Raw genomic sequence first — 13,869 nt, forward strand, 5'->3', positions numbered from 1 at the left:
ACTGATGAGGGAGCAGGAAGAAGCTAAAGTGTTTTAAGATTCGTATAATTATTAGGGAGCAGAAGAACATCTGTTAACTGACTTTATAATTGTTGTCTTTTGTTTTTTGTTTCATTTACTGACCTGTTAAATGGGGAAAATAATAGTATCTACCTCAGGATTGTTGTGAGAATTAAATAAGTAATACACAAAAAGCACGCAGAATGGTGCCTCACATGTAGTAAGTTTTCAATATGTATTTAGCTGTTTTTATTAATATTATTTAGGCTTTAAGAAAAGACATAGGATGATTAAATGTAAAGGGATAGAAAAAACAAAGCTAATATTAATTTTAACAAAATTAATAGCCAGTATAAGAATATTAATATAGACCAAAATAGACTTTAAGGCAAAAAAGCCTTATTGAAGATATAGGAATCTATACAGTGAGAGAAAGAAAAAGTCACCACTAGAAAAAGAATCCTGAAACTATGTGCATCTAAAACAAAAACAAAACATAATGAAATAGGACAAGATTATAAGGAGAGACTCACAAATCCCTAATTATAGTAAATTTTAAAGTACCTCTTTCAGAAACTGATGAAATAGATAAAAGGAAGGATATAAACAGTTTGAACATAGCTAGCAAGCATGATCAAATGAGCTGTGGTCAAACAAGTGTAATACCCAACACATAATAAAGCATGACCTAAAACTTTTACAAAAATATAACAATTTAGGGGCTCCTGGGTGGCTCAATCGTTAAGTGTCTGCCTTCGGCTCAGGGCGTGATCCCAGAGTCCTGGGATCAAGCCCCACATCAGGCTCCTCTGCTAGGAGCCTGCTTCTTCCTCTCCCACACCCCCTGCCTGTGTTCCCTCTCTCACTGGCTGTCTCTGTCAAATAAATAAAAATAAAATCTTAAAAATATATATATATCTCCCTCCAATTTGGAGTCACAAAGAAGTCTCAACGTATAAAATTCCTGTCACATTCTCTGACCAAAATTTTGTGCAGTTAGGAATCAATAAAAAAAGGCAGCCCTTTAAAAATTTTAGCCCGCATGTTTGGAAACCTAGAACCTTCTAAATAATTTATTGTTCAGAAAAATCATAATGGAAAGTATAAAACATTTAGAATTGAATGGTAATGACAACAAAAAACTTACAGAAAAACTTTACACCTAAATACTGCATTATACTAAAATAGTTCTTAGTGGAAATTTTATACTTAAAAATGCATATATTTAGAAAGGAAGAATGACTGAAAACTAATAAGCCAAGCTTTCAACTCAGAAGGATGGAAAAAGAATAGAACGAACCCCAAAAAATACAAGAAAGGAAATAGTAAAATATATAAAGTATTAAATAGAAATAAATTATTAAATAGAAAACAAGGCAATGACAAAGAAAAGCAACAAAATCAAAAGCTTGTTCTTTGAAAAGACTAATCAAATGGTAGACCTCTGGCAAGACTGATTTCTTTTTAAGTGGGAGAAGGAACAGGCAATATGTATTTCAAAAAAGCTGATAAATTACTATCAGCTTAAATATATGATGAGAAGTTTGAGATATATGAGCCAAATGCTTCTTAATGTGGTCCACAATCTAATTTGGATGAAAGATTTTAAAACTTACCATTCTTCTTCTCAAATATTAATGTATTAGTAGCTAAAAAGCAATTCCAATTTTCTCATTGATACCTTTCTGTTCAATAATATAGGTAAAATATTTTTAAGAATATTACATTTCTTCCATGGGACTCAATAAAGGTATTTTGAATTTTAAAAAAGTAACCATTAACATTGTTATTTTTCATGAACTGGTACTCTGAGGAGGTTATTCACTCTCCACTCTTGTTTAATAATAATAATTTGGTTAATTAAAAGGATAACATGATTTCAGGGTGCCTCAGTGGCACAGTAGGCTGGGTGTTGGACTCAGTTTCCGCTCGGGTGGAGATCTCAGGGTTGTGAGATCGAGCCTCGCCTTAGGCTCCCCGCTCAGCCCAGAGTCTGCTTGGGTGTCTCTCTCCCTCTCCCTCTGCACCCCACCTCCCCACTCTCACCTGCTCACTCTTTCTCAAATAAATAAATACACATTTTTAAAAAAAAGAATAACATGATTTTATTTGCCTCTTAGCCTACAGGCTCCAACTTGATCTGGCAATAACTCTTTTGGAAAAAAGTTACTAACCAGTGTGTAACACCTTGGACAAATCACGTGAACCTCTCTGGGTCAAGGTTTTCTTCATCTCATGCCTTTTGGTTTGGGACCAAATGATGTGTACGATGTAGCCTATCTGTAGACTATATGTATCTAGAAGCAGTATGATACCAGCCTAAAACTGTTTAAAGAAGCATAGCATCCTGGTTAAGAGAACAATCTTAGTAGCCAGATGCCTGGGTTTAGATCCTGACTCTGCCACTTACTAGCTTTAGGGCCTTGGATAAATTAATGTGGCCATTGATTGTACTTCTAAACATCATGATCTGTTGAAAGTTATCTTCATTAGTTAGAGAAGAGGCTCCCTGAGGCTTCCTGGAAAGTCCAAATACAGTTTTGAATGTAGCCCAGATTCAGTGATGGTACATTTTTCACCAGTGTTTTGTGAAACTGGTGAATCACATACACAACTGTTTGTTATACATAACCTAGCAAGAAAAAGTCCATATAGAATCTGCCCCTGTTTGCTTTATGTTAATTGCTAATAGAATGAAATGAAAATCAAGGAAGTGAGTAACTGGAATCTCTTTCTTTTTTCTTCTTTTTTTAGGGGAAGGGGTGGAGGGGCAGAGGGAGAGGGAGTGAGAGAATCCCAAGCCATGGAGCCCAATGCAGGGCTCCATCTCATAACCCTGAATTCATGACCAGAACCAAAATCAAGAAAATTGAATGCTTAACCAACTGAGCCACCAAGGCACCCCAGTAACTGGAATACTCCTAATGATATATTAGAGTCCAAACAGTCTCTGATAACTGATCCAAGTATTATTCTTAGAGATACTAAAACTCCTCCTATTTAACAATTGGAAAGTATATTAGAAATGTAAGTCCTTCCATGAGAAGATTGAGATTCATGCTATCGATTACATTTTATAGAATAAGATATCTGATCCCTTTACAATAATAAAAATGTTTTCAGCAGGCATTGAACACGTGGTGAAAATTCAAATAAAGCATTCTTTTACTATTTCTCCTAACTTTATTGACTGATGATGCTAAAATGTGAAAATTAATTACAAGTTAAAGGAACAAAGTAATTTTAATATTTACCTGTGGAGCTTTATTGAACGCAGACAGCATAGCACAAAATTCAGGAAATTAGTATTAACCTTTAGGCAAAGATTTTCTGAAAATAAGGTTTAATGTGTATCATGGGATTTCATATCCAGCTTGATTTTTTTTTAAGAGATGGATTTTAATAGACTTTTTCCTCAAAGTTCTCTAAAATCATAAATAAAATATTGTTACTATTTTTCCCTTAATCCTTTGTTAAATAAACTCTTACTATTTGGAATTTAAGGATATAGACAAGTCAAATAATGAAAAGTTAGTAAACAATAGAGATAAGTAGTACTTTAGCAAGATCTCTAAATCACAAGTTTTTCTCTTTTTAGAATTAAAGACTATTTTGAGATAGTTTAGTTATGATATAGTCGTTTTGGGGTTTTTGTTTTTGTTTTTGTTTTGAGAGAAGCCATAAAATCCAAAGTAACAATGAGGGAAATTATTGTTTATGTTTCCGAAACTACTTAGTGAAATTATAAATATTAGAGAACAGAAAATATACTTTAAATAAGCTTTTCCCCTAGTAATAGGAGCAAGTAAGAGTAATGGAATAAAAATTAAGTGAAGAAAAAAGTGTAAACCAGCACTGGAAAGTCTGTTCCAGACAGTACATTAATATGTTAATAAATTACATTTAAAAATTTAGAGAAATTGCCCTTGTGTTATTTGTGTACTCAATTTCATCTAGAAGTATCGGATCCTCCTGCAGTATTACACAGAGCTCTACTTTCCAATACAGGTAGATAGAGAGCGTTTGGATTGCAGCTCATCTGAACTGAGATGTGCTAGAGGTGTAAAACATACACCAGGTATCAAAGACAGTGTGAAAAAGAGACTATGAATGATCTCACTCATCATTTTATGTGTTAAAATTATAGTATTTTGAGTATATTGGGTTAAATGAAATAATAAAATTTATTTGATCTGTTTTTCATTTGTGAACAATAAGGACATTGAGTCAAGTAATAGTTCCTGTGCCAGTTGTTGAACAAATAGAACATAAAAATACATGGTATAAGGAGGTTGTCACCAATTATACATTTAAAAAATGATCTCTCTGGACTTATTTTCATTAGTAGTAAAACATTTGGATTATTCATTCATTTGCTTGCTTATTCATTCAATAAACATTTATTAAAGGCCAGTATATGTAAGACATTAAGAATCTTCTTGTGGATATGTCCTCAAATACTTATTATAGATCATATATTTTAAAGTATAAGATGTCCTATACTATGAAGTACAGGAGAACCAACAAGGAAACAGAGAGCTCATAAAACAATTATCTATTTGACCATTAATAAGTGCAAACATCATATTCTACTAGAGCTATAAAATCTAATTTACCTTTCAACCCCACACACAGGATCTTTCCAAGAATTAACTAAATCATTATGCATTTTTTTCAATATGCATTTAAAGTCAGGTACATTAATCAAATTCATTTTACTGTAACATCACTAGAAACTCACTATTTTGTAGATATACGTATCACCAACCTCTTGTTAACTTTAAGGCAAAAAAAAGGGGTGAAGTAATACAAACTGGAAACTTTAAGATGACATTCTTTATTAAAATATTTTATGAAAGTATCCTTTACCTAGTAAAGATTGTTTTTTTTCTATATAAAGTCATCATGAATAAAAAATTGGGATATTGGGAAATTTAAAAAAAAACAAAATAGCTATTGAAAGGTTATTCATAATAGTGATTTTTTTTTCCATAGCAAATTCCAGGATACTTTTTCTTTTCCTACTTCCCTTTCATTAGTTTACCTTTTTATGTTCTATTTAAACTTTAGCGATCTAAATTTTATTTAAAATTCGACAATTTTCCCCTTAACTTTAAGTTCTTCTTTTTATCTCATGTATATAGGAAAGAGGAAAAAATTGAGTCACCTCAATTTAACCAAAAGGAAGGAACCTACAACAAAAGACAATGATGAGTAAGTTTGTTGTTTTGAAATAATAAACACATGTGTCTTGAAAGCAAAGGGTCATATTTCTTAAAGTAATAATTTAAGAGAAATAATTTATTTGCAAAAATTAAAAATAGTTTATACCTGAGTTGAAGTGTTCTTTTTTAAAGAAGTAAAATATTTTGTGATGTGTTTTGCAGTGTTCATGTGATCATGGTATGTGATATCTTAATTTTTTAAATTATTTCTTTATCTGAGAGAGAGAGTGCAAGTGGGGTGAGAGAGGGAAAGAGAGAATCTCAAGCAGAGTCCCCACTGAGTGCAGAGCCCCATGCAGGACCATGAGATCATGACCTGAGAGAAAGCCAAGAGTTGGACACTCAACTGACAGAGCCACTCAGGCGCCCCTGTGATATCTTAATTTTAATACTCATTGAGCATGGTTTCCCAGCCCATGAATAAGAGACCAGCTTAAGATAAAACTGAGGAAGAAAATGCCCTTTTTAGATTTTATATGGATGGAAAAGTAATCTGTTGTCTGGGAACATAGTGCCTAACAAATAGCTGGTTCAAGAGCTAGGGACACAGTGAAGCCAGCAGAGTAAGAGATCCAGAGGAACCCAGGAGGCTTATATGCTAGCACCCAACTCTTTCCATATTGGCCAGCCAATGCTGCCTTGAATGAAGATATCATCTACAAAAATCTACTTCCCATATGTATTTTGGAAAGAATGGTTTGATCTATCCACTAAGGCTGGAAAATTGAATTAACCAGAACGGGGGGTTAAATTTTTGAAGTAGTTCATGTGTTCAGCTCATTTACCCTTTCAGCTATATCGTCTGTGTGTCACACAATATGATGGGTGGGTAAAGATGAAGAAAATGGAAGTTTCTACCTATTGAGAGCTTATGGTCTTATGTTGTAAGTTATCTTTCCAAACTTAGAAATCGGTTATAGGTTATGTTTCAAAATGTTTTTTTAAATCATTTGAGTAGAATTCAGAGTACATTTACCATACAAATAGTGTTATAACTTGTGATTATAACCCCAGAAGTCTATTTTTTTCATGATGTAGCTGAACTATAGTATTAGTCAGTACTAGTCTAGATTTAAATATACAAATATTGAATGCCATTTAGAGTACAGCAGGGACACAGGGAAGAGTTTCACAAAGAAATTTCTTTGTTTGGCATCTCCTACATATATCATCATACCCCCTTTATCTGCTTTTACTAGATGCTTTTCCTAGCCACATCCCCCAGCTCCAAGTATTTTCATGTGCCCTGTCCCACAAATATTTTTGTTGTAAATTACAACTCCTTCCTTCTCCAAAGCAAAGTTCCCATTCCTCAGTGAAACCAGTCTCAACTAGATGTTAAGAAGAAAGCATTCTTGGGGTTCCTGTGTGGCTCAGTTGGTTAAGCGCCCAACTCCTTGTTTCAGCTTAGGTCATGATCTTGGTGTCATGAGACTGAGCCCTGCATCGGGCTCCGTTCAGCATGGAGTCCGCTTCAGATTCTTTCTCCTGCCTCCTCTGCTTCTTCCCCCACTCATGCTCTCTCTCTCTTTCTCTCTCTAAAATAAATAAATATCTTTCCCCAAAAAAGGGAAAGCATTCTCTTTTTGTTTAACTTATATAGTGTATTTTAAAATTGGCAATATATACACACAGAAAAATAAATTGTACAAAGAACATACAGTGAAAGCAAGTGGCAAGTAACAATTTTTGAAGCATGTGTAATCTTATATTTGAAAGCAGATACCTGGGTGTTATATAAGACTGATGAATCACTGAACTCTATCTCTGAAACTAATATGCTATATGTTAATTGAATTTAAATTTTAAAAATTAAAAATTAAAAAAAATGAAAGCAGATACCTGCTAAACCAAATGAATTTCTGATATAATTATATGAAGTGTAACAAACCTAGGAATGAAAGTAAACAGTGAAGGAGGAAATGTTTTTTGAACAACAGTGATACCACATAAGCAAGCCAAACTTATCCTTGTTCTCCCCCCAGTCAGCTCCACATAAGCTATTCTAACTTTTTGTAGTTTCTTCTCTTATTCTTCTGAACCCATCGATTTGTTAACAGCTCCAGATTTTTAACAACAGCTCTCATAGCAGTGAGCTTTCAAGTAGCAAGGGAACAAGAACCTTTGTTATGGTTCACTTAGGAATTTGCCTGTATTTATTTAATTTCTCTCAATATTTATTTCTAAAGATCCCTATTATTTATCTCACTCCATGACTTGATACTGGAGTTAGTGAGTTTAAGGACAGGCCAAGATATTTTACAATAGATAAAAATTATGGCTTGCTGATTGTTTTTTTTCAACTTATTATAAAATTACTCAATCCTAGTCAATAAAGCCATTTTACTAGCTTTAGTAATGAGTTCTTCATTTGTTCCATTTGTTTATATTTCTTTTTTATTATCTTGTAAAGCAATTCTACTTGGTTTTTGAAAATCTGAAATTAAATTGAACATTTCACATTTGTACATCAGTTTTAAATGACCGTAGCATTTTATATTTTGTTTTGGCAATTGTATAGGTTAGGGTTGTCCAGAGAACAGAACCAATTGCAGATACATATATATGTAATAATAATAATATAGTAGTAATAAAATATAACATTAAATGATAATAAAATGGCATTGATGTGATTGTTTTTAATAATTAAAATGATTGGAGTGCCTGGGTGGCTCAGTTGGTTAAGCGTCCAATTCTTGATTTCACCCCAGGTCATGATCTCAGGGTTCTCGGATCAAGCCCATTAGCTCCGTGCTCAGCAGGGAGTCTGCTGGAGATTCTCTCTCCCCGTCTCTTTGCCCCTCCCCCAACTTGCACGCAGACGCATGTTCTCTCTCTCTCTCTCTCATAAAGAAATCTTAAAAAAATAATTAAAATGTATTGATAATGAGTTATATATATACTTGCATATATAGATAGATTGATTATGAAGAATTGGCTCATGCAGTTAGAGAGGCTAAGTGCCACGATCTACCATCCGCAAGCATGAAACCCAAGAAAGCCAGTGGTATAATTCAAGTTCAAGTCCAAAGGCCTGACAAGCAGGGGAGCTGATGGTGTAAATCCCAGTTCAAGAGCAGAAGAGCAATGTCCCAATTCAAACAGGCAAGCAGGATAAGTTGCCTGGGTGGCTCAGTGGGATTAGGGTCCAACTCTTGATTTCAGCTCAGGTCATGTTCTCAGGGTCATGAGATCAAGCGCCATGCTGGCTGTGGAGCCTGCTTGAAATTCTGTCTCTCCCATTCCCCCTGTCCAGCTCCCCCACTGCCCCACTCACTCTCTTGCTCTCTAAAAAATAAAAGAAATTTAGGGGCGCCTGGGTGGCACAGCGGTTGGGCGTCTGCCTTCGGCTCAGGGCGTGATCCCGGCGTTATGGGTTCAAGCCCCACATCAGGCTCCTCCGCTATGAGTCTGCTTCTTCCTCTCCCACTCCCCCTGCTTGTGTTCCCTCTCTCACTGGCTGTCTCTGTCAAATAAATAAATAAAATATTTTTAAAAAAAAATTAAAAATAAAAAAAATTAAAAATAAAAGAAATTTTAAAAATTAAAAATTAATTTTAAAAAATAAACAGGCAGACAGGGAACCAATCCTTCCTTCCTCCACATTTTGTTCTATTCAGCCCCTCAATGAATTAAATGATGCCCACCTACAGTGGGAAGGTAGTCTACCCTACTAAGTCAGTTACTACTAAGGTGGTTATACAATGGTGATTTTCTAACTCCATCATTCCTTCTATTGGTTGGCCTTTTGAAAATTCCTGAGTTCCCGGGGCACCTGGGTGGCTCAGCCGTTAAGTGTCTGCCTTCGGCTCAGGTCACGATCCCAGGGTCCTGGGATCCGGCCCTGCATCGGGCTCCCTGCTCAGTGGGAAGCCTGCTTCTCCCTCTCACACTCCCCTTGCTTGTGCTCCCTCTCTTGCTGTCTCTCTCTGTCAAATAAATTTAAAAAAAAACTTTAAAAAATAACTAAATAAAATAAAATTCCTGAGTTCATAGTGATAAAGGGTTTTTCTTTGCCTTCCCCTTTCCATATTTGCACCCCTTCTCAGAGTCAGTAGATCTTTGGCTCCTAATACATCAATATATTTTCACATTTGCTTAATCTTACCACGGGCACAGAATAGTTTCAGAATTCCTGCACTCATAGCACTATTAAAAACAAGCTTGCAGGGGCGCCTGGGTGGTGCAGTCATTAAGCGTCTGCCTTCAGCTCAGGGCGTGATCCCAGCGTTCTGGGATCGAGCCCCACGTCAGGCTCTTCCATTGGGAGCCTGCTTCTTCCTCTCCCACTCCCCCTACCTGTGTTCCCTCTCTCTCTGGCTGTCTCTGTCAAATAAATAAATAAATAATCTATTAAAAAAAAAAAAAAACAAGCTTGCAAAGCAGTCAAGATTTGTTTGCAGTCTTTTTAAAGTCTTTAATTTGACAGCATGTAGTCAGACTACTGTGTTCAAAACTACTTAGATCAATTCTCTTTTGTTGTTGTTTTCAGGTGTACAATATAGTGATTCAACAATTCTAAACATTACTCCAATATTCATCATGATAATTAATCCCCATCACCTATTTAACCCATCCCCCCCACAATGTTCCCCTCTGGTAACCATCAGTTTGTTCTCTTTAGTTAAGAATCTGTTTCTTAGGGACGCTTGGGTGGCTCAGTCAGTTAAGCTTCTGCCTTCAGCTCAGGTAATGATCCCAGGGTTGTGGATTGAGTTCCGCATCAGGCTCCTTGCTCTGCTTCTCCCTCTACCTGCCGCCCCCCCTGCTTGTGCCTCCTTGCACTCTTTCTCTCTGACAAATAAATAAAATTTTAAAAATGAGAAGAATGATGAATTGTCCACTAGTCTACTGGTCATGCAGTGAAGACAAGTTTCCCTGCAAAACCAGCTCAAGCATGTGAAGATATTCTGAAAACAATTTCCCCAGTTATTTGACGCTCAGGCCATACAGCTTTCCAAGGTTGTCAAAAACATGCCTAGCTGAGCCCTTCAATAACTATTTTAACTTGAGAAACAGAATTATTAACAGGTCCTTTGGGGATGCTATGTGCACAATCCTGGGGGCACCATTCATATCTATCTGAACAGAGCCCCTTGGAGTTATTCAAGATGGCAACTGTGCAGGACTCTCCCTTCCCACAAAATTCCATAAGGGTCAACAAGGAGTATTATCAGTTCCTTAAAGTATGGTAGGTAAGATAGTGTAGAGAGGCTCTGCCACTTCAGTCCTCCCAGGAAAAGAATGCAAGGTAAAGAGCCCTTAAGATCGCTTCTCATGGTGAAATAGCTCATTTGCCTCAGCTTTGCCCCCGTGAGGCAGTGAGTAGCATGGGTATAATGTAGGGGAAGCTGGAGGTTCCCAGCCCTGGGTGGGAGTCACTTAAGCCCTCTTGCTCCTTGAGACTTTTGGAACTCAATGGAAGGAGCTGGAATTCCTTTATGACACTATCTTTCAAACTGAGGTTCAGGTGGTAAGCAAGTAAAGCCTCTGACAGGTGACTTTTCATTGAAAATACATGATAATAAGGGAAATTTTTTAAAGAAAAAAGATCACCTGCAATTCCATTTTCCTCACATAAGTTTTAATTTTTGCATAAAAGCTGTTTCTCCATTCCTTGTGTTTCTCCATACCTAATATATTTTACTTGGATGAAACATACTCTACATATTCATTGTGTAGGAAAAGTTAACATATTAGTCTTATTTTTAATAGCACAGAAATGTTAATGGATAACACTGATGTGATTTTGAAAAGCATTTAAATAGAATTTCTAGTTTCTTTCATAAAATCAATAGTAGAGATTTGTGGTCTCTGAAACAGTAGTCACTAGCCAGCCACACATGGCTAATGAGCATTTGAAATGTGACTAGTCTGAAATGAGATGGGCTATGAGTGTAAAGTACACACTAGATTTTGAAAAAAAGCATAAAATACCCCATGGAAAATTTTTATTGATTACATGTTGAAATGATAATACTTTGGATATATTGGTTAAATAAAATATATTATTAAAATTAAGTTCACTTGTTTCTTTTTACTTCTTTCAATGTGGCTACTAGAAAATTTTAAATTACATATGTGGCTTACATTTTATTTCTATTAGAACTGCACTGATATAGATGATATACTGCTATGAGATCATAAAATTGGAAAAGACACTAAAACTTCAATAATAAGGAAATGATTAAATCATCTTTGGTATGTTTACTAGGTACAATATTGTACAGCCTTGAAAATTATAAACCTATGGGTGATGTGGCCAAAAAATATATATGTAATATTATATTAAGGAAAGTATGATGTAAAGTTATAGAAGTTGTTTTAAAAAAACCTAAGAGAATTTTTCCTGTATGCTAACTAGAGATATGTTCAGGAGATAGGATTACAAATGACGTTTTCTTAGTTTTCAAATTTAAAAGAATGCCTTTGGGGGCGCCTGGGTGGCACAGCGGTTAAGCGTCTGCCTTCGGCTCAGGGCGTGATCCCGGCGTTATGGGATCGAGCCCCACATCGAGCTCCTCTGCTATGAGCCTGCTTCTTCCTCTCCCACTCCCCCTGCTTGTGTTCCCTCTCTCGCTGGCTGTCTCTATCTCTGTCAAATAAATAAATAAAATCTTTAAAAAAAATAAAAAATAAAAATAAAAAAATAAATAAAAGAATGCCTTTGTAATCTTTTTCACACTGAAATATATTAAGCCATAAAACTTATTTTTTATTAAAAAAATTACTGGGTAACACTGACTCATAGACTTAGATCAAGGTAAATAAGGAGAATGGTATATTAGTGTTCTCAAAGTGGTACGATAGAGAAAGGAGCAAGCCAACTAACTACATCTTCACATCTTCTCCCCCTGCTCAGTGGGAATGAAAGAACGTGAAAATGCCAAAGGCAGGATGGTTAATAATATATATTGTGTTTGTAAAGGGATGAAAGAATGAAGGAGGAGCATTTATATCTTTTACCACTTTGTAAAGAAAAGAATTAGAAAACTGAATCTAAGATCTCTTAAAAAGAATTAAAGGTGTGAAAATGACTTACTGTGTTTAAATGCTTGATCTTGCTAATTTTTTTTTTCATTTTTAGATTCATGGTGTTTCTATCTAAAGTTGAGAAATCATCAGAAGAAATCATGGAAATAATGGAAAAATTAAGCAGTATACAGGTTAGCTTTTTTTTTTTCCTTTGGGACATATAATTTTTCATATGTCTACTATCCCATTTGAAAAGGGAAAATAGGAAAGAAGCCCCAGATTGGAGAATCCAGTCCAAAAAAGAATTTGCAGGGAATATGTCTAGTTTATTTTTCATGGGAATTTCTTTTCTTATATGAACATTAATTAACCATAATGTTTTAGAAGTATCTGACTTTTTCACATTTTAAAGCTTGCAGTAGTTGACCTGCCAGAAAAAGTTAAATTTCCTACCACAGAGTTTAAGTTTTTCAGATGAAAGAAACAGTAAACTGTATTTTCACTAGATTGTCAGTAATATTATATTTGTAGAGTACCTAACTCATTTCAGATGTCTTTCTTTTAGGCTTTGGAGGGCAGTAGAGAGCTTGAAAGTCTCCTTGGTATCTCCCGTCCATCGTGTTCCTTACACAGAGAAATGCAGAAAACGAAAGAACTAAGTAAGAAAAATTCACGAGTTTTCAATGGCATCTCTCCACTCCTTATTTGTAAACGTAGATACATATTCTAATGTTTTCAGTTTTAGAGATAAACCTAGTAATTTTTCCCAAATTTAAATCTGATAAGACTTTTTTATATGTGGCACTACTGGACATTAATGGAAATATTATTTAGAGAATAAGAAGCCATATATCTTTTACCAGGATATGTTACTTCAGGGATTCTTGTTGAATATGAAGGAAAAGAATATGCCTTGCAAACTGATAACCAGGCTTTTTAAAAAATCTGGTGCTCATTCTTTAAATAAGGTACAAGGTATTGCATTTTGTACTTGATACCTGTATGTATTACTTCAAATTATTTTTTTCTCATGAAATTATCCCAGGATGAGAAATTATTCATATTCTATGCTAATTCTTAACATGAGTTTTTTTTGTTTTGGTTTGGGGGTTTTTGTTTGTTTGTTTTTTAGTGATAAAAGTAACAGAACAAAAACTGTTTGAAAAGAAGAGTTCAGGACTTCCCAACAAAGGTAAAGAATTTTGTTTTCATTTATATAAAAAGATCCTTTCATCTCATTTCAACCATTGAAAGCCAATCATCATACGTCCTTTTTTGGTGTGATCTTTTTAAAAGATCATATATCTCATTTGCAAACCTTATAGAATTTGGCAGACCATGTCTGATAAGATAACTTCCTTGATGATAAAACTTCTAAAATATCTTTTGAAATACAATTTTCAGTGTAAGATTTAAATTGTCTTTTTATTAAAAGTTATTCTTGAGAATATAGACAAATAGGGGGAACAATGCATTAATATATAGCAACTTTTAATGGTGAATTAGGATTACACAAAGCATAAAAAGTTACTTTGTAACCAGTGTTCTGAAAACTTTCAGATCATTAATGATGTTTGATCTACTGTGAGCTCATATGCCTCTGAGCGTTTCACAGTATGGGAAACAAAATTAGCGGGTTTTCCCATAACACATGCACATCCCTACCTCA

General features: G+C 34.9%; 1 protein-coding gene across 3 annotated transcripts in view; it reads left to right on the forward strand.

Moving 5' to 3' along the window:
* ITGB3BP (integrin subunit beta 3 binding protein) overlaps positions 1–13,869 on the forward strand; it is a 61,873-nt gene that overhangs the window by 34,338 nt on the left and 13,666 nt on the right. For all 3 annotated transcript variants that reach the window (XM_057310609.1, XM_026497925.4, XM_057310610.1), the window contains exons 4-7: positions 5,145–5,214; positions 12,313–12,391; positions 12,766–12,859; positions 13,333–13,392. In XM_057310609.1, the coding sequence (XP_057166592.1) occupies positions 5,145–5,214; positions 12,313–12,391; positions 12,766–12,859; positions 13,333–13,392 (303 nt within the window). The remainder of the gene's footprint in view (positions 1–5,144; positions 5,215–12,312; positions 12,392–12,765; positions 12,860–13,332; positions 13,393–13,869) is intronic.

Source organism: Ursus arctos, unplaced genomic scaffold (genome assembly GCF_023065955.2).
Source record: "Ursus arctos isolate Adak ecotype North America unplaced genomic scaffold, UrsArc2.0 scaffold_12, whole genome shotgun sequence".
In the NCBI taxonomy this organism is placed as follows: domain Eukaryota; kingdom Metazoa; phylum Chordata; class Mammalia; order Carnivora; family Ursidae; genus Ursus; species Ursus arctos.